Source organism: Dendrobates tinctorius, unplaced genomic scaffold, assembly GCF_039654945.1.
Source record: "Dendrobates tinctorius isolate UK_male_01 unplaced genomic scaffold, ASM3965494v1 ptg000009l, whole genome shotgun sequence".
Lineage (NCBI taxonomy): Eukaryota > Metazoa > Chordata > Amphibia > Anura > Dendrobatidae > Dendrobates > Dendrobates tinctorius.
Window position 1 is genome coordinate 21200269 of NW_027361677.1, and position 23732 is coordinate 21224000.

General features: G+C 47.2%; 2 protein-coding genes across 3 annotated transcripts in view; both read left to right on the forward strand.

Moving 5' to 3' along the window:
• Window positions 1-23732, forward strand: part of DRC4 (dynein regulatory complex subunit 4) — a 44294-nt gene that overhangs the window by 3155 nt on the left and 17407 nt on the right. Inside the window, exon 1 of one of the 2 annotated variants that reach the window (XM_073583999.1) lies at window positions 16006-16046. The exons of the other annotated variant lie outside the window; for it this stretch is intronic. Within the exon in view, the coding sequence (XP_073440100.1) occupies window positions 16044-16046 (3 nt within the window). The 5' untranslated portion in view covers window positions 16006-16043. Of the gene's footprint in view, window positions 1-16005; window positions 16047-23732 lie in introns of those variants that run through there. 2 annotated transcript variants of the gene reach the window in all.
• LOC141095452 (uncharacterized) lies at window positions 10691-13539 on the forward strand. The gene is made up of 2 exons (XM_073581454.1): window positions 10691-12793; window positions 13336-13539. The coding sequence occupies exon 1, from the start codon at window positions 11006-11008 to the stop codon at window positions 12395-12397; it is 1392 nt and encodes a 463-aa protein (XP_073437555.1). The 5' UTR covers window positions 10691-11005; the 3' UTR covers window positions 12398-12793; window positions 13336-13539.

The window sequence follows — 23732 nt, forward strand, 5'->3', positions numbered from 1 at the left end:
TGTGGGGTAGTAGAAGCCCCTATATTGTGGACGACCCAGTACAAATTGGTTATAGGGCAGCAGAAGCCCCTATATTGTGGATGCCCCAATACAAATGGTTGTGGGGTAGTAGAAGCCCCTATATTGTGGACGCCTCAGTACAAATGGTTAAGGGGCAGCAGAAGCCCCTGTATTGTGGATGCCCCAATACAAATGGTTGTGGGGTAGTAGAAGCCCCTATATTGTGGACGAACCATTACAAATGGTTATAGGGCAGAAAGAAGCCCCTGTATTGTGGATGCCCCAATACAAATGGTTGTGGGGTAGTAGAAGCCCCTATATTGTGGACTCCCCAGTACAAATGGTTAAGGGGCAGCAGAAGCCCCTGTATTGTGGATGCCCCAATACAAATGGTTGTGGGGTAGTAGAAGCCCCTATATTGTGGATGACCCAGTACAAATTGGTTATAGGGCAGCAGAAGCCCCTGTATTGTGGATGCCCCAATACAAATGGTTGTGGGGTAGTAGAAGCCACTATATTGTGGACGCCTCAGTACAAATGGTTATGGGGTAACAGAAGCCCCCGATATTGTGAATGACCCAGTACAAATGGATATGGGGTAACAGAAGCCCCCGATATTGTGAATGACCCAGTACAAATGGATATGGGGTAACAGAAGCCCCCGATATTGTGGACAATCCAGTAAAATCATCTTATTTCCCCCCTTTTATAATCTGGATAAGTTCGATAGTGTTTGAACTTGCTGATGGCTGGCATCAGTATCAGACAAGCTTGCGGCGATGCCAGGACCCACTGGGCTTTGGTGGCACACGATGATCTGAATAATTGGATAAACATGCGTTATACTGTCGAGCCCATGGGTGAGGTAGACGAGGAGGTCACTGTGCCATCCGAAGGCCACCATAATCCTGGAGTTGGCACTGAGCAAGTGGGAGCCGTGTATTATGCCACTGCTAAACCTGGCACATACAGGGGATGTCAGCGTCATGTGAACATGGCCCTACAGACTGGGTAGGCGGCAGTATAAAGAGATCAGCTACCCCCTCTAATGTGATGCCAGCGATCTGATGCCCGGGCAGATGTGTTTTCTATGGAAAGGAGGAATAATTGAACGCTCTGCTGCAGGAGGGGTTCTGGGAATTAGGAGTCTGATCACACATTGTCACAAGCATCAGCTGCACAAGGAGAGGTGTGAGCTGACAATTCATCACCATAGTCATCACCTGATTTTCTGCCGCCATGGCATGATTTAACGCCTTCACTGCTGGGGGGTGAAGGTCAAAATGGGGCCTTGGATGAAGCCTATGCTTGCAACCGAGGGTTACATGTCACATGCATTGGCCTATGTTGCGAAGCCATTGCAAACAATACAGTTCCTTGGTCAAGCACATAGGCCTAAATGTGCGCCATTTATATGTGCAGGGTGCACGGTAGGTCACCATTACAGTGCTGGGCATCAGTGGGCTGCAGGGTGAACCCTAAGCGGAGAGATGAGCGCCATTACTAATGACATTTAAGAATCCCTTTAATTTTTTTTTGAGCTAAGACAGATGCAATAAAAATTCTCATCAGCGAATAAGGAGTTAAGAAAAGAAAGGCGATTAATGTAATCCAGATAAAACCACAAAAACATGCACTCAAGTGTGGGGTGCAGCACACAAGCATCCCATAAGCAAAGCATCACAGAAGCTAAGCATCCAGCAAAACGGCAGTTATACATGGCAGTTAATCAGGGCAGGAGTCAGGTAACCCACACTTTGCTCTCCCCTTTAACCATGTGCTTTATTTTTATCCTCCTGTGTTCCCTTGCCATCCACATTCACCACCCTATTCCCCCTCCATCACGACTCATACACATCAGCCCCTCTATACTTCCCTTTCCCATGTACAGCTTCCATGCACTCCTCACCTTCCTGAGAAACCTCAGCCCATCTTGCCCAAACACATCGCAGAAAAAAACTACTTACAATTCCAACAACTATTTGCTCTTTATCTTCGTACTTCTACTGATTTCAGGGGACATCTCCCCCCAGCCCTGGTCCACCATACCCCAACCTCAACCCCTACCCTACCTCATATCGAAACCATAGTCTTATTAACATTACCTGCATTCCCTCATCTCCATCTTTTAATTGTGCCCTCTGGAATCCACGGTCTGCTTGTAACAAGCTTCCTTTCCTACACAACTACTTTCTGAACAACTCTCTTAATCTGTTGTCCCTCACTGAAACCTGGATTCAGGATTCTGACACTGTCTCTCCTGCTGCCATTTCCGACGGTGGCTTACAATTCTCTCACTCCCCGAGACCCACAAACAGACATGGTGGTGGAGTCGGCATACTCCTGTCCCCACAATGCACTTTCCAGGTCATCCCCCCCCAGTTCCATCACTCTTATTCCCTTCTTTTGAGGTCCACACCATCAGGCTCTTCCGTCCCCTCTCCCTCAGGGTAGTGGTCATATACCGGCCCCCAGGCTCACCCACCCACTTCCTTGACCACTTTTCAGCCTGGCTGCCGCACTTCATGTCCTCAGAACTTCCAACCCTCAACCTGGGAGACTTCAACATCCCCATTAACAGCCCTACTTCAACATCTGCATCTCAGCTTCTATCACTAACCACCTCTCTAGGCCTCTCACAGCTTTCAACCTCTGAGACACACAAGGACGGTAACACCCTTGATCTGGTCTTCGGCCGGCTCTGTTCAATCTCCCACCTAAATAACTCACCGCTTCCACTTTCTGACCACAACATTCTCTTTCACACTCACAAATCCTCGCCCACCCCAGCTCACTCCTACCTACCACACAGTCAGAAATCTACAAGCCATTTACCCTCAGACACTTTCAGATTCCCTACACTCATCACTGTCCCCTATCTCCTCTTTTTCCTGTCCTAATCTGGCTGTTCATCACTACAATGACACTCTTAGAAGCACCCTTGTCCAAGTAGCTCCCCTCACCCTCAGAACCTCCAAACACAGAGTAAAACAGCCCTGGCTCACATCACAAACTCAACTTCTCCAGCGATGCTCTAGGAGTGCTGAACGCCTATGGAGAAAAACCCGCACACCAGAAGACTTCATCCACTTCAAATTTATGTTAAGAACCTATAACGCTGCCCTTCACCTCGCCAAACAGACCTACTTCACCACCCTGATCTCCTCACTAGCCAACAACCCCAAGAAACTTTTTGACACTTTTCACTCCCTCCTCAGGCCAAAAGCACAAGCCCCTATCACAGACATTTGTGCTGATGACCTGGCCTCCCACTTTACAGAAAAAATAGATAATATCCGTCAAGATATCAGCTCCCAACCACCAAGTGCTGCATCTCCCCTGGCTCACTTTCCACATTTGATCCCATCACAGAAGAAGTCTCCAGACTCCTCTCTTCTTCTCCTCCGACTACATGCACTACCGACTCCATGCCCTCACATCTCCTCCAGTCTCTCTCTCCAGTCGTCACAACCTACCTAACTACAATCTTTAATCTCTCCCTCTCCTCGGGCATTTTCCATCCTCCTTCAAACACGCCATTGTTGCTCCATTACTAAAGAAACCCGCTCTCGACCCATCCTGCACAAACAACTACAGACCAGTCTCCAATCTCCCCTTCATCTCTAAACTTTTGGAACGCCTTATTTACTCCCGCCTTACCCGTTACCTCTCCACTCACTCCCTTCTAGACACTTCACAGTACGGCTTCCGCCCCCTACATTCGAATGAAACTGCACTCATCAAAGTGACCAATGACCTTCTGACAGCAAAACGTAACGGTGACCACTCTCTGCTCATTCTTCTTGACCTATCTTCAGCTTTCGATACTGTTGACCACCATCTCCTACTCTCTAGGCTCCAGTCACTAGGCATTAAGGACACTGCACTCTCCTGGTTCTCTTCCTATCTCTCTGACCGCTCCTTCAGTGTTTTGTTCTTTGGCTCCACGTCATCTCCTCTTCCTCTTGCTGTCGGGGTACCTCAGGGCTCAGTCCTTGGTCCCCTTCTTTTCTCTCTCTACACGGTCCCAATTGGACAGACCATCAGCAGATTTGGCTTTCAGTACCATCTTTATGCTGATGACACACAACTATATACGTCTTCCCCCGACCTTACCCCCGCTGTACTACAGAACGCCAGTGACTCTGTCCGCAGTCTCCAATATCATGTCCTCTCTCTATCTGAAACTCAACCTCTCTAAAACTGAACTTCTTCTGCTCCCGCCTTCTACTAACCTCCCTAAATCTGACATTTCCCTCTCCGTGGGTGGTACCACAATAACACCCCGGCAGCAGGCGCGCTGTCTGGGTGTTATGTTTGACACCAATCTCTCCTTCACATCCCATATACAATCTCTTGCCCGCTCTTGCCGCTTACACCTAAAGAACATCTCTAGAATCCGCCCTTTTCTCACTATGGAAACAACAAAAACCCTCACTGTTGCATTGATCCACTCCCGCCTGGATTACTGCAACGCTCTATTAATTGGCCTTCCCGTCACTCGACTATCCCCTCTCCAGTCCATACTTAATGCAGCGGCCAGGATCATCCATCTGGCTAATCGGTACTCGGACGCATCCGCTCTTCGCCAGTCCTTACATTGGCTGCCCATTCATTATAGGATCCAATTCAAAGTACTTGTTCTCACCCACAAAGCTCTCCACAGTGCGGCACCCCCTTACATCTCTTCCCTCATTTCTGTCTATCGGCCTAGCCGATCGCTGCGCTCTGCAAACTACTTTCGACTAACCTCTGCTCTAGTCCGTACCTCCCACTCCCGACTCCAAGACTTCTCCCTTGCTGCTCCTATCCTCTGGAATGCTCTACCCCAAGAAATCAGGACTATCCACAATTTGCATAGTTTTAGGCGCTCCCTCAAAACACACTTGTTCAGAGCGGCCTATCACGTTCACTAATCAAAGTCATTCTATGTGTAAGTGTGCGTGTGTAGCCCATTCACTATCTCCATCCATCCTTCACTCCCTCAAGATGGCTGGACCTTCATTGTAAATATACAATTGTAAATACTTTGTATCTCCCTCATCTCATTGTAGATTGTAAGCTCTCACGAGCAGCGTCGTCTTATTTTGTCTTATTTTGCTTTAATTATTGTATTGTTAATGTTGTTACTTATGACTTGTGTTTTGAAACTGTTAAACTGTAAAGCGCTGCGGAATATGTTGGCGCTATATAAATAAAAATTATTATTATTATTATTATTATTATTAAAAACTGTAAGAGGAAAAGTGGAGTAATCGTCTATTCCAAATATGTCTCTACCCGGCTGGGGCTCTGCCAGGCTCAGAAGCCAGAAATCCTGCCATGTGTCTGTATTAATTAAAGGGGAAGTCAGGGCGCTATGACTTATTCATCAGAGGAAGGAGCATTTAAAAATAGCGTAATCCTCTCTGCCCTCGTAACTCTTTGGTGTCACTTTCAGGGGAAGCTGTGAAAGCGGATGATCAGCTGTGAGATGTTCTCTTCTCATCTCTGCGTCTGAAAAATGCTCATAAAATCCAGCACAGATCAAAGATTAGATTGTAAATCGGCAGACGGTTGGCACCAATGGTCTCCTGAATGTTCATGGCTTCATGCATCCTAGACCATTGACACCTCTTCGCTTTCGATGTTTCCGCCTCGATTTTCCAGAGCTATCACTTAATTTTTGGTCGATACAAGCTGTAGTATGTATTGGTACCATTTTGAGGTCCATACAACTTTCTGACCTCTTTTTTTATTTTATTTTTTTAATATTGCACAATGTATTGTAAGGTCACCAATCTCCATGAAGCCAGGACACATGATGACTGTAGCGCCAGCGCCAGGTCCCGCTTCCCCGCAGGTGTCCTGCCAGAATCCCCGCTCCCAGTCCTCTCTCCGCTACCTGGCCTCTGTCCCTGGGTCCACGGGCTCCCCTCCTGCTGATGCTTCCTGGCGCGCAGTTGGCAGGTCTCCGGGCATGGCTCTGAGAGTGCGCGCATTCCCAGTTTCTTAAAGAGGCAGCGCGCCTTTTCGAAATATGGACTGAACCAATGACTGAATACTTGACACTATTTCTGTCACCTCTGGCCTACAAAGGTGCCTGAGCAATAAGTGTTTCCTGTTGCTGTACTCAGGTTCCCTGTGCTTTTTTGCCAGTGTCGCTCCAGTATCCTGTCAGTATCCGGCTAATCCTGTTTGTCTCTTCAGAGTGCCTGCCACGCTTCTCTACGTCACCTAGGACGACGCCAGAGCTTCCTACACCAGTTCCTACCCGCTCCGACTCGTTACCTGTTTCTGCCGCTTGCCGTCTGCCAACATCTTTTGCCACTTCCTGTTCCTTCTGTCCCCTGGCAGAACATTGCTATGGACTTCATTATGGATCTCCCCGTCTCCTCTTGCTGTTCCGTTATCTGGGTTGTGGTGGATGGCTTTTCGAAAATGGCTCACTTTGTTCCTCTGTCTGGTCTGCCGTCTGCTCCTAAGCTTGCCGACTACTTCATTCAGCATATTTTCCGCCTTCATGGGTTTCCTCTCCACATTGTGTCCAACCGGGGTGTCCAGTTCACTTCGAAGTTTTGGAGGGCGATCTGCAAACTAATGAAAGTGGAGCTGGAATTTTCTTCTGCTTATCATCCTCAATCCAACGGGCAGGTGGAGAGGACCAATCAATCGTGTCCGGGTTCCTGCGTTATTTCATCAACGTGCATCATAATAACCCTAAGTTACTACCATGAGTGTAGTTCTCCAACAATAATCATGTAAGTGAGTTCTCTGCTAAGTCTTCCTTCCAGATTGTGTTTGGACTCCAACCCGGAATCCTTCTTCCTATCTCTAGGTCTTTGGGCATTCCTGCAGCTGACACCTTTTCTGAAGAATTCTGTGTGGAGAGATTCCAAGACCACTCTAGAGAGCCTTGCAGCGTATGAAGAAACATGCTGACAAAAGACATCTGGATGCCCTGACCTTTCGGCCTGGGGATAAAGTGTGGCTCTACTCCAAGTACATCCGTCTGAAGGTGCCATCCTACAAACTGGGTCCTCGCTTCATTGGTCCCTTTGAAATCTTGAAACAAATTAATGCAGTCTCGTATAAGTTAAAATTAACTGCTTCTTTGTGTGTGCCTAATTCTTTTCATGTTACCCTGCTCAAACCGGTAATCTTGAGCTCTTTCTTTAAGGACCCGGGCACCACTCCTGATCCTGTCAGCGAGGAGGATGTCTTTAAGGTAGAGAATATTTTCCTCTTCGCCACGACAGCACCCACTGAGAGAGGGGATCCGCCCCCGGAACAGGAAACCTACAGAGAGATAAATGGGGCGGTCCCCCTCGCTCCCTCAGTTTTGGTTTCCTGTTCCTGGAAAGGAACCCACAGAAGAGGATTCCTGGTCTGGTAGCCGCCTGCGTGCAGAATATGAGCAGCAGGGGCCCCAGGACTGGAGGCAGCGTCGGGCGGAGAGGTGTATTCCCCCCCCAGAGCTGGTAATGCAGGTGAGGCCGGAGGTGACAGTGGTGCCAAGGCTCACTGGGGGGGGGGGGGGGGGACACATGGCTATACCCCCCCCGAGGGGGCAGGCGCATTACAAATACCATTTGGGCCACGCGCCCCCCCCCTCCCCCGAAAGGCAGAAGAGCTCGAGCGTTCGTGCTGAGCAGCGCCACCGGGAGTCATACCTGCGGCAGGGGTTAATGTGAGGAGGACCCCGTGCGTTGATGGCGGGGCGCAGAGGCGCGGTGGGCATCGCCGGCCGCATCACTAATCGCTGTGACCGAGCGTTCCCCAGGAGAGGCAACCCGGAAGTGGTAGAGGACTTCCGGGGTCAGGACAGGAGGCAGAGACCGCGCATGCGCAGAACAGGGGAACAAAAAAAAAAAAAAAAAAAAAAGAGGAGCAGCTATAGCAAAGGCTTTAGAAGGAAGCCACAGACACAGCGCTAGTGCGCAGTCATGTCGTCCTTAGATGACCCAGCTTCGCTCCCGTTAGGTCAGCCAGTGGAATCCCCACATGGCAGTAGACAGAGCAGTGCTACAAGGAGAAGCAGTAGCACCAGAAAAAGTGGCAGCTCCAGGAAGGAATCTAGTGGACCTTCCAGGCAAGAGGAGCCCTTAGAGAAAAAGCGCAAAGAAAAGAAGTCGTCCCATGCCTCGCCTCAGCCTGGGTCGCGGACCCCGCACCCGGTAGTTTACTGACGAAACTCACGGGTGAGTGTTTTGTGGTCAGAATACATAATTGATGGCCTTCTCTTTCTGGTCCATACCCCCTTTAGGCTAAAAGAACGGAGAAGGCGAAACATAGAGAGTGTGCCTTATGTTCTCAGCCCCTCCCAGACGGCCACCCTAAGAGATTATGCCAATCATGTATTGAGGAGGCCTTACAGGAGGAGTCCTCACGAAAGAAGGAGGATATCCGGGCAATGATAAGAGAGGAGCTACGGGCCTTAGGCGGTTCCAGTAGTTTGGGGGGTCACTCCTCCGTGAGAGAAATATGTTCGCCAAGAGGAGGAGCCTCGCTGGCGTCAAAGTCGCCGTCAGAAACCGGGGAACTAGATTCCGATAAGTCCCTGGAATACCTTTCCTCAGAGGACGAGGACCAAACGTGTTTCCCCACGGACAGTGTCAGTAATTTAGTGAAGTCTGTCCGAAATACCATGGGGTTGCCAGAGAGTAAGGACCCCAAGACCCCCCCCACAAGACATAATGTTTGCAGGCATCTCCCGTAGAAAAGTCCGGGCATTCCCAGTGGTCCCAGCTGTTAAAGAGCTAGTTAAAAGGGAGTGGGAAAAACAAGGTCAGAGAACCTCCCTCCCCTTAACGTCAAAGCGTAAGTACCCCTTTGACGATGAGGAGTTAACAGCCTGGTCGAGAGCCCCCAAGGTGGATGCGGCAGTGGCCTCTACCTCTCGTAGATCCTCTCTGCCGGTAGAGGATTCGGGAACTTTGGCTGATTCTTTGGATCGTAAAACCGATACATTCCTTAAAAGATCTTGGGAAGCATGTACAGCAGCCTTTAAGCCCGCAATAGCAGCCACGTGCACGGCAAGATCAATGTTGGTGTGGCTGAATGACTTAGAGGACAATATTAAGAATGGAGTAGCTAGGAATAGACTCCTTTCCTCTATGCCCCTCATTAAGGGAGCAGCGGCCTTCCTCTCCGACTCCTCCGCGGACTCTCTCCGGTTGTCGGCTAGAGCAGCAGGACTGACCAATGCAGACAGGCGGGCCTTATGGTTGAAGGGGTGGAAAGGAGACACACAAACAAAGACTAGACTGTGTGCTATACCCTGCCAGGGTAAGTACTTGTTTGGCACGGAACTGGATGAGATTTTGACAAAAGCGGGGGAGAGGAAGAAGGGTTTTCCTAACCCGTATGTTCCGTTTAACAGGAGGGCCTACAGGAAGCCGGCGTTTGGTAAAAAGAAGGACTTTAGACCCCAGGACCGCTGGGGAAATAAAGACCCCAAACAAAGGGGCAACCTATTCGGGAAACGTCCCTTCAGGGGAGACAGATCCCGATAAAACCATTATACCGGTAGGTGGCAGGCTATTAAAATTCAGCCGCCAATGGGAGAAGGTGACATCAAACCCATGGGCCATAAATATTGTGTCATCAGGCCTAAAATTAGAATTTGTTCGGCATCCACCGAACTCCTTCCTATTGACTTCTATGAAGTCCCGGACACAGCAGGAAGCGTTGGAGATGGAGATTGCAGTACTGCTAACTAAGCAGGTCCTAGTAGAGGTCCCAGAGGACGAAATAGGAATGGGCTTTTATTCTCCTCTATTTTTAGTCCCAAAACCAGATGTCTCTTACAGGACTATAATACATTTAAAGAAGCTTAATACCTTCTTAAGGCTGAGGTCGTTTAAAATGGAGTCGATAAAGTCTGCAATAAAGCTTTTGTTCCCCAGGTGTTATATGGCAGTCTTGGACCTAAAGGACGCCTATTACCATCTCCCCATATATCGTGGGCACCAGAGGTTCCTGCGGGTAGCAGTCTGGTTCAAAGGTCGGATTCAGCATTTCCAGTTTGCGGCAATGCCATTCGGGCTATCCATGGCTCCTCGGGTATTTACAAAATTGATGCTGGAGGTGATGTCGTATGTAAGGCTGAATGACACCCTAGTTGTCCCTTACTTAGACGACCTACTCATAGTGGGGAAGTCTGTTTCACAGTGCGAAGCCAGAATAGCTAAGATTATCTCATCCCTAAAAACACTAGGCTGGCTAATTAACTGGGAGAAATCCAGGCTAGAACCAGTAACCTGTCAGAGGTTTCTAGGCCTGCAAGTAGACTCCGTAACTGAGGAATGTTTTCTGCCACACGCCAAAGTGATAGCCATAGTCGATAAGATACGGAATACTACAGGAAGACCCGTAATATCATTGAGACAGGGTATGTCCTTGCTGGGGTTCCTGATATCATGCATTCCAGCAGTGCAATGGGCCCAGTTCCACTCCAGAGAACTACAGTGGGCTATTCTGCAGGAAACAGACTGCAGGGGCGGTTGGAGGGGAAGATGTCCCTATCGCCCGAGGTGGTTGAATCCCTAAAATGGTGGTTAAATCCTTCCAATTTATCGAAGGGAGTGCAATGGTGGGTGAATCCCTCCAAAATACTCACCACGGATGCCAGCCCCTTAGGTTGGGGGGCCCATCTAGAGGAGCACATGGTACAAGACTGGTGGCGTAATGATGAAATAGAGACCTCCTCTAATGTAAAGGAGCTAACAGCGATTTTCTATGCGATATCTCATTTTCTCCCGCAGTTAAGGGGCGCCCACGTAAGAATCCAGACAGACAATACCACCGCAGTGGCCTATATAAACCGGCAAGGAGGCACGCGGTCGGTGCCACTGATGTCTATCGCGGGAAAGATCATAGAATTGGCCGAGGTACATCTTCTCTCCTTGTCAGCACTCCATATAAGAGGAGTAGACAACTCCCGAGCAGACTATCTCAGTCGCCAGGCCCTATATCAGGGCGAGTGGGTCCTCAGCAGGCACGTCTTTGAAATGATAGCGTCAGAATGGGGCAGACCAGAGATAGACCTATTCGCGACCAGAGCCAACAGGCGCGTAAGAAGGTTTGCTTCACTCTACAGGTCAGACGACCCAGACATTCTAGATGCCCTCCAAGCACCCTGGACATTCCAGCTAGCCTATGCCTTCCCTCCAATGGTTCTACTACCAACAGTAGTCAGGAAGATAAGACAGGAGAGAGCAAGGGTCATCTTGATAGCCCCTTTTTGGCCAAAAAGACCGTGGTTTTCATGGCTGAGAGCCATGTCAGTAACCGACCCGTGGATCCTGCCGCTGCACCAGAATCTTCTCTCGCAGGGACCCTGCTACCATCCACAGGCCAAAGCCCTGCACCTAGCGGCCTGGAATTTGAAAGGGAGCTACTGAGGCAGAGAGGTTTCTCAAAGAACCTAATCAATACCCTGCTACAAAGTAGGAAGGAGTCCACAACAAAAATATATGCTAAAGTGTGGAGGAAGTTCCTGGCCTTTCACCCAGCAAAACTAGTCGGTGAAGTACCCATTACGGCCATTCTAGAATTTCTGCAAAGAGGCCGAGAATTAAGGCTCTCGGTAAGCACTCTAAAGGTCCACGTGTCAGCCCTAGGAGCCCTATTTAACTATAACGTGGCAGCGAATAGATGGGTGACCCGTTTCATCTCAGCTTGCCAACGCTCAGAACCGGTGCATATTCCTCACCTACCAGCATGGAACCTTACTCTAGTTTTGGATGCTTTCACTCAGGCACCATTTGAGCCCTTAAGCTCAGCATCAATGAAGTGCCTCTCATTAAAAACTGCTATGCTAGTAGCCTTAGTATCAGCTAGAAGAGTGAGTGATCTTCACGCTCTATCAGTAGACCCTCCGTTCCTGTCAATAACACGAGACAGTCTGATTTTAAAGACAGACCCGTCCTACCTTCCAAAACGGGCAACTAAATTTCATAGATCTCAGGAGATATACCTACCTTCCTTCTATGAGAACCCGTCAACACAGGACGAGGTGAAATATCACACTTTAGATGTGAAAAGAGCGGTGCTAGCCTACCTAGATAGGACCAGTCCCTGGAGGCAGAGTAGGTCTCTTTTTGTCTCCTTCCAGGGTAACAGGAAGGGGTCTGCAGTTACATCAGGCACAATATCCAGATGGATTAGAGATGCGATCACAATGGCATATTTGGCAAAAGGAGAAGACCCTCCACTGGGGATTAAGGCGCACTCTACTAGAGCCATATCATCCTCCTGGGCCGAGAGGGCGAACGTCCCAATTGAACAAATATGTAAGGCTGCAACCTGGTCTTCTCCGTCTACCTTTTATAGTCACTATAGACTAGATTTGTCCTCTACCGAGGATCTAACTTTTGGTAGATCAGTCCTTAACACGGTGTGCCCTCCCAAGTGATTATCTCTGGAAATCTCTCAGTGGGTGCTGTCGTGGCGAAGAGGAAAAACCGGATTACTTACCGGTAATACTCTTTTGTAGAGTCCACGACAGCACCCGCTCACTTCCCTCCCGTAAGAATTTTTCACACATGGGTCTCCTTGGTGGTGGAGATTATGAGTTAAGTTAGATATGTGATTAAACTTAGTAAGCATAAAACTACATAGGGGTAAGATAGATGAATCGCCCAAACAAATTGACTAAAACATGTATGGCGGTTCCTCCGTTGTTCTCGGTAGCACAAACTGAGGGAGCGAGGGGGACCGCCCCATTTATCTCTCTGTAGGTTTCCTGTTCCGGGGGCGGATCCCCTCTCTCAGTGGGTGCTGTCGTGGACTCTACAAAAGAGTATTACCGGTAAGTAATCCGGTTTTTGGCCACAAAAAGGGTAAGGGGAAACACCTTTTTCTTAGTGGATTGGAAGGGCTTCGGCCCTGAGGAGAGGTCGTGGGAGCCCAAAGAGAATATCCAGGCCCCTCTCCTACTGGAGAGATTTTTTGCAGGCTTAAAAAAGAGGGGGGGGGGCGTAAAGGGAGGGTACTGGAGCGCCAGCACCCTGTCCGGCTTTCCCACAGAATCCCCGCTCTCGGTCCGCTCTCTGCTACCTGGCCTCTGTCCCTGGGTCCACGGGCTCCCCTCCTGCTTCTGCTTCCTGGCGCTCGGTTGGCAGGTCTCCGGGCATGGCTCAGAGAGCGTGCGCACTCCTGTTCTCTTGGAGACAGTGCGCCTTTTTCAAAATATGGTCTGAACCAATGACTGAATAGTTTATACTTTTTCTAGCACCTCTGCCCTAGAGGAGGTGCCTGAGCAACAAGTGTTTCCTGTTGCTGTACTCAGGTTCTCTGTGCTTTTGTGCCAGTATCCCATCAGTATCCTGCTAATTCTGTTTGTCTCTTCAGAGTGCCTGCCGCGCTTCTCTATATCACCTAGGACGACGCCAGAGCTTCCTGCACCAGTTCCTACCTCGTCACTTGTTTCTGCTGCTTGCCGTCTGCCGAATTCACGGCTACCTGTAACACCTGTCAGTCCGCCTGTTCCGCTGGGTCAACTTCCATCTTATCGGGGTCTAACTGGAGGTAGCACCTGCGTCCCTCGGGCATTCCAATCCGACTCTGTTCGAGGGGTCTTACTACGGGTGTCTGGGGATCGCATAGGCACGCCTCCTTCAGAGCCCCCGGTCCGTGGTTCCACAAAAATTGCAATAAACGAATCTACACTGCAACACCTCTGCCTCTGTTTCCATTTGTTACAATGACCAACATAGGCTTCCCAACATGGCAGATGCCGGGGTCTTTACTAGGCCTTTGGCACTCTTTTTCCAGCCTCTGCTCTCACAATAGACAGTAGCATCTGTAAACAGGTAAGTTAATGCAACAGAGCATTATTAGCGCACTATTGCTCTGCTGTTGCAAGAGAACGACTCTTATCGTCGGGTGTCTTGAACTTAATACCTCGACCACAAGTGTAAGTGTACGCCGTAGTTACTCTGTTCTTCACTCAGACGTGGTTTCTCTTTTCTTCACTAGGTTTCTCACTCGAATCTGGTTACTCTGTTCTTCACTCCGTTCTTCACTCAGATCTGGTTACTCGGTTCTTCACCTAGATCTGGTTACTTGGTTCTTCACTCAAATCTGGTTTCTCGGTTGTTCACATAGATCTGGTTACTTGCTTCTTCACTTGGCTCCTCACTTGGATCGGATTACTCGGTTCTTCACCTAGATCTTGTTACTCGGTTCTTCGCTCGGTTCCTCACAAGGATCTGGTTTCTCGGTTTCTCACTTGGATCTGGTTACTTGGTTCCTCACGCACATCTGGTCACTCAGCTCCGCACTCGGATCTGGTCACTCATAATGGCGTCTATAAGCCAACGCCGCTGCACCGCACATCTATCCTGCTACAGGTCCAGGTAGCGACTCCTTCGTGGCCTTCTTTAATAACTGCCCCAGCTGATGTGGTATTTCCTCCAATCTCTTCCCCTCAGGACCCATGTGTTTTACTCTACAGTTTCATCCGATGCTATTCTTGCTACTTTTTCTTGTCCAATAGACCAGCAGATTGCGTTGCCTGCTTGCAGCCCTACACTCTATGAAGCCTCAAACCGTGAAAATCTCTCATTGTACACATGTCCTTCCATCTAAGGGGTTAAACGGCTGCAATGCATACTATTCTTGTGGCATCCTAGGGCTGCCCATTATTTAATACCTCATTACACCCTTTTTTGCATACAAGAAAAAAAAATGGACTGCTTTTCATCATCGAGCTGGATCCAATCTTCATCAAGCTTTGGTAGAATATTAGTTTTTACCATCAGTATGGCATGCAAAAAAAACAACAACAAATGTCTGAATAAGGACTTGGATGTTAAAAAAAAAAAAATAAAAATAAATGTGTGCCTATATATATATATATATATATATATATATATATATAAATAAAGGAATAAAAATAAAAGGGACAGAAAACTGGTATTGCTGTGGCCATAAGAACCTGTACTAAAATTATAAGGCCATGTGCACACAGTTTTTTGAGGATGTTGGCTTCGAAAAATGCCTGAAAAATCGTTAAAAAAATTCAAGAAATACTTTTTTTTTGTTGCTCATACGTTTGGTCTTATTTTTTTTTTTTTTTTTAATTATCTTCAGGTATCCAAATACGCCGTGAGTATATAAGGAGTGAGTGGGACCGTTCTTTTGGCGGTTTATGCCATGAAAGGGTAAGAAAAGCCACAAAGCGTGACCTTTTGAGCGATCTGTAAGCGTTTCTGAGGCGTTTTATTCATTGCTTTATACAGTTAAAAAAAAAAAAAATTCTTAAGAAAAACCTCTACGTAAAACACCTCAGGAAACAAAACTCTGCAGGACAAAAAATGGAGTCAAGGAAATACTCTGTGAAAGGAGCGTATTTGGAAGCGGTTTCTGCTTGAAAGACTCGTCGGTTTTTGACCACCTCAAAAAAATTAAATAAATAAAAAATCCTTTGTGCGTTTTTATAAAACAATAAGAAATTGTAGAAAGGTAAGACTTCGGCTGTCCTGCATGGAAAATGACATTTTTTTACCTCACAAAATTTTGGGGGATTTTTCCAATATGGCGGCAATTCAAAAACATCTAAAATGCACATATGGCTGTGGTGATGAAAAAAAAGGGATGGCTTTTTAGGCTTAGGAACTAAAGTAAAGTTGGCAACCCTGACTGTCCAAGGGGGCGGCATTATTTACGGGGGTCCTGTGGTTTTTTAGTGGCGCCTGGAGGTGAAGTGGTCAATAATGGAGGCATACAGGGAGCACATATAGAGTAGAACATAAAAGCAGCACTCTTGCAGGGGACACATTTGGGTCAGACCGCCATGTTCTCGTGGTGAGAGCAGATGTTATAATAGTTTTACACAATGATCTCCATGGTGGATGTGCCAGTGCTGCCACCTACAGGCACACTCAGGCGTGACTACCAGTAGCCTTTTTTTTTTTGACTAGGCCTCGTTACTGTGTACACCGTCTCCATAGCGACACGCCGAGAAACCCGGAAGTGCTGAGGGGAAATCTCGCGCGAGATTCTGTTGCCAGGAGACCGTGTTACTTTGTATAAGAGGGGAAGGAACAAGGACCAAAATGGTGAGTGGTGACCTGCAGACCCCCTCTGTGTACATGGGGGGCTCCTCTTTTCCACTTATACCCTGGAAAGCTAGTAATGTACTAACTGGAGTAAGCTGGCTGGTAACCCGTATACCAATAGGTGGGGCAGGTTGTCACCCAGCTTTCCCAGGAGCAGATAATGGAACCTCTCCCCTGTTTCCGGCCTTGTTTTCTAGTTGGATTTTCTATCGTTACCATTTTGGAGTCCTTACGACTTTCTCTGTCTCTATTATTTTTTTTTAAGTTGGCGCAGTGACCATAAACATCAGCGATTCTGCCATTTATTTTTTTCACCGTATGGGATACAAGTTGGGATATTTTATTAGTTATGCACACGGCCAGACCCAATGTGTTAATGTTATCTTGATTTTATTTACGGTCTGGAAAAAAGGCGACGAGAACAATTTATAATTATTTTTTTCTGACTTTTTTGGATTTTTTTCTTTTATTGAACCTGTGATAACTTGTACAATAGGCTCCAAAACTATAATATCGCATGTATTGTAACATCACCATTATCCTATGAAGGCCAGTGACGGTAACATGGCAGCCATCGGCACATTTAGTAATCCCTTGGCTAGCATGACCGTGCCATCAGCAGTCACGTTGCGGTGGGGTCAGGAAGGACACTTCCCATTTCCAACCTCTTAAAGGGGTTGTTTGGGGCCTTTATATTGATGGCCTATCCTTAGGATAGATCATTGATGTCTGATCAGTGAGGGTACGACACCCGGTACACCCGCTTATCAGCTGTTCCGGTGTTGGTGGCAGCTCAGTTACGGACCTGCATAGCACAGCTCCATCTAGAAAATATTAGCAGCGGCCGGGTGCTCCACATCCGCCCCCTATTCAAATCAATAGGCGGTGGATTCCAGATGCCTCTGACACTGGGAACAGCTGATTGGCGGGGATGCACCCGCACCCATCAGACATTGATGGCCCATATAGGCCTGATATCAATGTTAAAGTCCCGGATAACCCCTTTACATGCTTCAGTTATAGAGGTTAAAGTGCTGGGATCAGAGTTAGCTCCGATCACAGCAGTTAAACTCAAATTCCATCTGTAAAACTCTTCTCCATTCATGGGCACGTAATGTACGTGTACAGCCGAAACCTGGGAACATTGGGTGCTGCCTTGCCTGGGTTTACGGAGTTATGGCAGCAGCCTCATGTATAGTGTATTTGATGAAAGGAGTTTCAGATACAAGGATATTGATAGCCTGTTGTTAGGTTAGTCATCAAAATCCGGTTATTACACTTGATAATTGAAAACTGTGTATGGAGTGGAACAGCACAGCACTAGGTAGTCGCCGTTGCGAGGTCTTGCAGATCGGCTCCCAATCATTACATAGATGGTGATCTTCCAGGAAGAAAGCCGCTGTTTGTTTTTTTTTATTAAACTCACTCAATCCCTACAAGTATATTAACAGATGTGATCGACAGCTGATGTGAATGTTTCGGAAAAGTTTTGGAAACTACATAGATAGAGAGATGCAGGGACAGTATCTACCAGACCTCTGTGGATATGTTGCAAATGTCTGACATAATAACAATTGGGTAAGCGTGGATTTATTCTGCGCTGTTGAATAACTCAAGATCCGGGTGTGTTAAGAAATTGTGGTTTTATTCAACGCGTTTCAAAGTACTGAGACTTCTTCATCAAGAAATACCACAAAAGACATTAGTGGCATTTCCTGATAAAGAAGTCTCAGTACTTTGAAACGCGTTGAATAAAACCACAATTTCTTAACACACCCGGATCTTGAGTTATTCAGCACCACTTACCCAATTTTTATTTCTATGGTGGCCATCGGTGGACCTGTGGATCTGCTGCAACGAATATTCCTATAAGCTCAATTTTAGCTCCATCTGGTGAGTACATTTCAATTGTATTGAACCATTTGTGTCTTGGATAAGACCCTATTTGTGTTATTTTCTCCGGCAGCACCTTTTGATGTGTCTGAGGTGTAAAATAGTGATGTAGTCCGTATAGGTATTAAGGCCCGTGGAAAATGATTGTCCTTGGTTAGACTTGAACCAGTAACCCGAGCAATGGAAACCTACAATGCTAACCTGGCAGAATAATGCATATATTATATTATTATTATTGCATATATTACAGCTACTATGTTCTTCTGTTTATTGGGGTATGTGTCTCTGTCTCCAACAATAGTGTTATATTGTAAATAATACATTTTCTTAAAAGAAAAAAAAAAAAAAAGAGCACCAGGACATTCCCGCTCACTAGAGTTGAGCGAAACGGGTCAGTCAAATTCAAAAGTCGCCGACTAGCGTGAGGTTGGCCATGCTGTCACCAACCCGAGCGCTAAAGTCGGATTTCCCAGAATGCTTGCACGTGACTTTTTTTCAGCCACTGAGCAAGGTAGTACTCAGAGTACGAATCCCGGCGCCTGTGCTGTGACAAGAGTTCTCGGGCATGCTCAGTGCGCACTGCCCGAGAACCGATATCAGGCTATTGCACCTGTGTGTTGTGGAGGCCCCAGATCCCGCCCCGCAGTGTGTTATGATGTATTCACACTGTGGGGCTGGGGCCTCCGCAACACGCAGGCACAATATCCTGATGTCGGTTCTCGGGCAGTGCGCACTGAGCATGCCCGAGAACTCTTGTCACAGCACAGGCGCCGGGATTCAAAACAGGAGGATGCAGTGACGCACAGGGGCATCATGATGGACGGATGGTGGGCGGCGCCCACACACCGGACAGGCATGATGGACAGATGGTAGGTGGCTGATACAGGGGGACACATCATACCTGTGGTATGAGGAGCTAGTTATAAAAGTCGATATTTCAGCGTTACTAGGGATCAGAAACAGAAGAGCCACCTTCACAGAATGCAGCCTTAGTGCTGCTGAAGGTGGCTCTTTAACTGAAAAACACCCTGGGGGGGGTGACAGGTTCCCTTTAATTATTGTGATATCAAAAGTTTGGTAGCTTTCTTATATAATCTTTGCCTCAATCCTATCTATCCATAATGCTTCCATCACCCATCTACATCATCTATCAGCCATCCATCTTACGGAGCACAGTGCGGCTGTAGAGGACCTGACTGTCGTCTCTCGGGGCCCGTTTCGTCTCTTTTTCGCCCACATACATTTATACCGTTTCTCTTTGCTTCTCTTGGCACCGCTGGGCATGATCACGACTGATGGAGATGATCTTGTTGAAGCTGCTTCACACCTCTTTCCTATTCATCACATGCGCTGTGTTGTGCACACGCTGCAGCTGGCAATAAGAGATAGTCTGCAAGAGGGACATGCTGGAGCTCTGATTAGCAAAGTGAGGACATTGGCTATTGCTGCCAGATCCCCTAAAATTCATTCCATCTTGAAGAGATGTGCTGGAAAAGGGGCAATTGTGGATCAAGCCACTCGGTGGGGCAGCACCTATTTAATGACTGAGCGATTGCTTCATCTGAAACCCTTCCTTGTAGATATGGCAGACCCTCAGGTAACACTACATGAAGGTCAATGGACACTGGTGGCTGAATTGAAGGAATTGCTTCATCACCCAATTACAGTGACTAAAAAGTTACAAGCTGAGGATTTAACTCCTGGCATTTTTATAAAGGAGTGGAAGAACTTGTTGTTTTGCCTGTCCCAAAGAGGAGGTTTAATCGCAGATGGCATTGCTGCTTCAATGAGACGGAGAGAGACACTGCTGTTGGAAAATAACATTCTTCTGGCAGCTGTTTATGTGGACCCGAGTCACCGTATATTGCTGGATGATCAGCAGCTACTAAAGGAAAAGAAGCTCTGACTGAGGTAGCATTTAGGATGAGTGGGCTACAGGACGGCCAAGAGCAGAGGACTCGGGTCCTGCCAGTGCTGCTGCTGCCGTTCCTTCATCCTCATCAGATGAGGAGTTTGATTTCGACAAGTATTTGGACGACATGGAGCAGACAAAGCGTTGCCGCAGGGAAAAAGATTCCACTCCCATAGAAAGCACATTGACCATATTTCAGCAACATTTTTCACTTGCTCTCAGAGAAGTAGAAGAGTTCAATCGTTCATCAACACTGACTGCGCACGAGGCAATTCCTCTACACCCTGAGATTGTTAGAGATGTTCCCATGTGGTTACGGCTTTGTCACCAACCCAAGTTACTGTAGAGAGGTTGTTCTGTAGCCTTAAAATAATGAGGTCAGATGTGAGGTCCTCTATGGAGGAGGATCGGATGGAGGCGATACTATTCCTCAGAACACATTCATAGACTGCACACACGTTATTCAGGACGTTTTTGCTGAAAACTGTTTTTCCCACTTACTGCACAGTGTATAATAAATTGTAAGTATGCAAAAGGTTTCTGTTCTAAAGTTGTATTCCAATAAATATTTTATGTTCTCTCTAAATGACTTGATTATTGTCTCATAATAATGATTAAAAGCCTGATGTCACCATTTTACTACAGCAAATTTATCACTTACACATGAGCCATGTATGAGGGAGTCGGACTTGTGGAAATTGAGGAGTCAGATTCATAGGTTTGGCTTACCGACTCCACAGCCCTGATTTTGTGTGACTGTGGGTTTCCTCCCATGTTCTGAAGACAGACCTGTAGGAGATATGACCCCTGATGGGCGCAGTGATGTCTGTAAAGTGCTGTACAATCAATATGCTTATTTATTATGCTTCATAAGAACGGTCTCACTTTGCACCCATTATTGCCCCGTCAGGACTTGCATCCTATCAGTATGTCTTTGGAAGTGGAGCTGCTCACACTCTGCTCCATTCATTGTTTATGGGACGTCTGAGAACGCAGAGCTCCGTTATTTCCAGACATTTCTATAGGCAATGAATGCAGTGGAGGATAAGCCCGCGCACCTCTGCTACATTCAAGAATGGGTTGGATCTAGGACACTTGTGCACCGAGCTCTGGAGACCGTGTCCTGGAGATTACTACGTGATGTTTTCTAGTACGTGGACGTGTCAGAGATGTCCCACAGTGAACGGCCGCCCTCGCCAGTCTCTTGTCTGAGAACACAGAGAATAAAAGCCTGTTGCTCCCATCTCATAGCTCGGTGCACAGCCTGCTGTTGCTGGTGGTTAAGCACCCATGGGGCAGCATGGGAACACTGGGGCTTTCTTTTTCTTGTTGCTGTTTTCATTGGTTCAGCTCTGACCAAGAACAATGAGATTCCTCCTCTCAGACTCATCTCAGAAAATGATCAGTGACCACAAGGGAACCTGCTCTTCCTTCTCATGATATGTTGGTGGGCACTGAAAGACATTTTGATGACCTATCCATCAGGTAATTCTCAGGCAGCATGTTGGCTCAATGGCCTTTCAATGTTTGGGTCCTTGGTTCAATTCTAGCTGAGGTATAAATAATTCTTCCTTTCAGTTGTACTTTTGCAAATGGACCTGCTCTAGTTTTTCCTGATCTTCCCATAGGTGCTGGTAGTAATATCAATGATGTTGCCAAAGGTTATCTCTGGAGCAGCACAGTGGCCCAGTGGAAAGCGCTGGTGCTTTGCAGCATGGGAGTCCTGGGTTCAAATCCCACCATGGATGACATCTGCAAGGAGTTTGTTTAATTCTGACTGAGGTCTGAGTAATTCTTGCTTTCAGTTGTACTTTAGAAATTGCCAATGAACATGCTCTAGTTTTTCATGACCTGTCGGTGGGCACTGATAGACATATTGATGACCTAGGCTTTAGGTAATTCCCAGGCAGCATGGTGCCTCAGTGGTTAGTGTGATTACCTTTCAGTTTTTGGGTCTGTAGTTCAATTCTGACTGAGGTCTGAATAATTCTACTTCTCAGTTGCATTTTAGAAATTGCAAATGGACCTGCTCTAGTTTTTCCTGTTCTTCCCATAGGTGCTGGTGGTAATATCAATGACTTTGCCAAGGTTTATTGTCTGAGCAGCATGGTGGCCCAGTGGAAAGCACTGGTGTGTTGCAGCATGGGAGCTCAGGGTTCAAATCCCACCATGGATGACATCTGCAAGGAGTTTGGTCAATCCTGACTGAGGTCTGAGTAATAGAACATGCTCCAGTTTTTCCTGACCTGTCGGTGGGTACTGATAGGCATATTGATGACCTAGCCATCAGGTAATGCTCAGTGGTTAGTGTGGTTACCTTTCAATGCTTGGGTCCTTAGTTCAAATCTGACTTAGTTTGGAGTAATTCTACCTCTCAGTTGCAAATGGACCTGCTGTAGTTTTTCCTGATCTTCCCATTGGTGCTGGTAGTAATGTCAATGAAGTTGCCAAAGGTTATTTTCTGAGCAGCATGGTGGCCCAGTGGAAAGTGCTGGTGCTTTGCAGCATGAGAGTCCAGGGTTCAAATCCCACCATGGATGACATTTGCAAGGAGTTTGTATGTTCTCCCTGTGCTCAGGTGGTCTGCCACCCATGCTCCAAAGACATACAGGTAGGGGCTAATGATGGTGTTACCTGTGCAGCATCCAGGAGGGCTGCTTGCCCCCTTCATTGGGCAAGTAGCCCCAGTCCTTGTTGGATTAATGTGCTCATACAAGTGATTGGCTTGTATATAAGCAGCTCAGGTGCACCTGAGCTGTCACCTTATTTTAAAAATGTATTAGAAAAATTTTTTTTAAAAAACACACAATACATTTTTAAAATAAGGTGACAGCTCAGGTGCACCTGAGCTGCTTATATACAAGCCAATCACTTGTATGAGCACATTAATCCAACAAGGACTGGGGCTACTTGCCCAATGAAGGGGGCAAGCAGCCCTCCTGGATGCTGCACAGGTAACACCATCATTAGCCCCTACCTGTATGTCTTTGGAGCATGGGTGACAGACCACCTGAGCACAGGGAGAACATACAAACTCCTTGCAGATGTCATCCATGGTGGGATATGAACCCTGGACTCCCATACTGCAAAGCACCAGTGCTTTCCACTGGGCCACCGTGCTGCTCAGAAAATTAACTTTGGCAACTTCATTGACATTACTACCAGCACCAATGGGAAGATCAAGAAAAACTACAGCAGGTCCATTTGCAACTGAGAGGTAGAATTACGCCAACCTCAGTCATATTTGAACTAAGGACCCAAGCATTGAAAGGTAAGGGAGCTAACCACTGAGCCACCGTGCTGCCTGAGAATTACCTGATGTCTAGGTCATCAATATGCCTATCAGTACCCACAGACAGGTCATAAAAAACTAGAGCATGGACAATTACACAGAATTGAACTAGCTCCTTACAGATGTCATCCATGGTGGGATTTGAACTCTGGACTCCCATGCTGCAAAGCACCAGTGATTTCCACTGGGCCACTGTGCTACTCCGACAAAAAACTTTGGCAAAGTCATTGATATCACTACCAGCACCTATGGGAAGATCATGAAAAACTAGAGCAGGTCCATTTGCATTTTCTAAAATGCAACTGAGAGGTAGAATTATTCATACCCAAGTCAGAATTGAACTAAGGACCCAAGCATTGAAAGGTAATCACACTAACCACTGAGGCACCATGCTGCCTGAGAATTACTTGATGGCTAGGTCATCAATATGTCTATCAGTGCCCACCGACAGGTCATGAAATGCTAGAGCAGGTCCATTGGCAATTTCTAAAGTACGACTAAAAGGTAGAAATACTCAGACCTCAGTTAGACGTGAACAAACTCCTTGTAGATGTCATACATGGCGGGATTTGAACCCTGAGCTCCCATG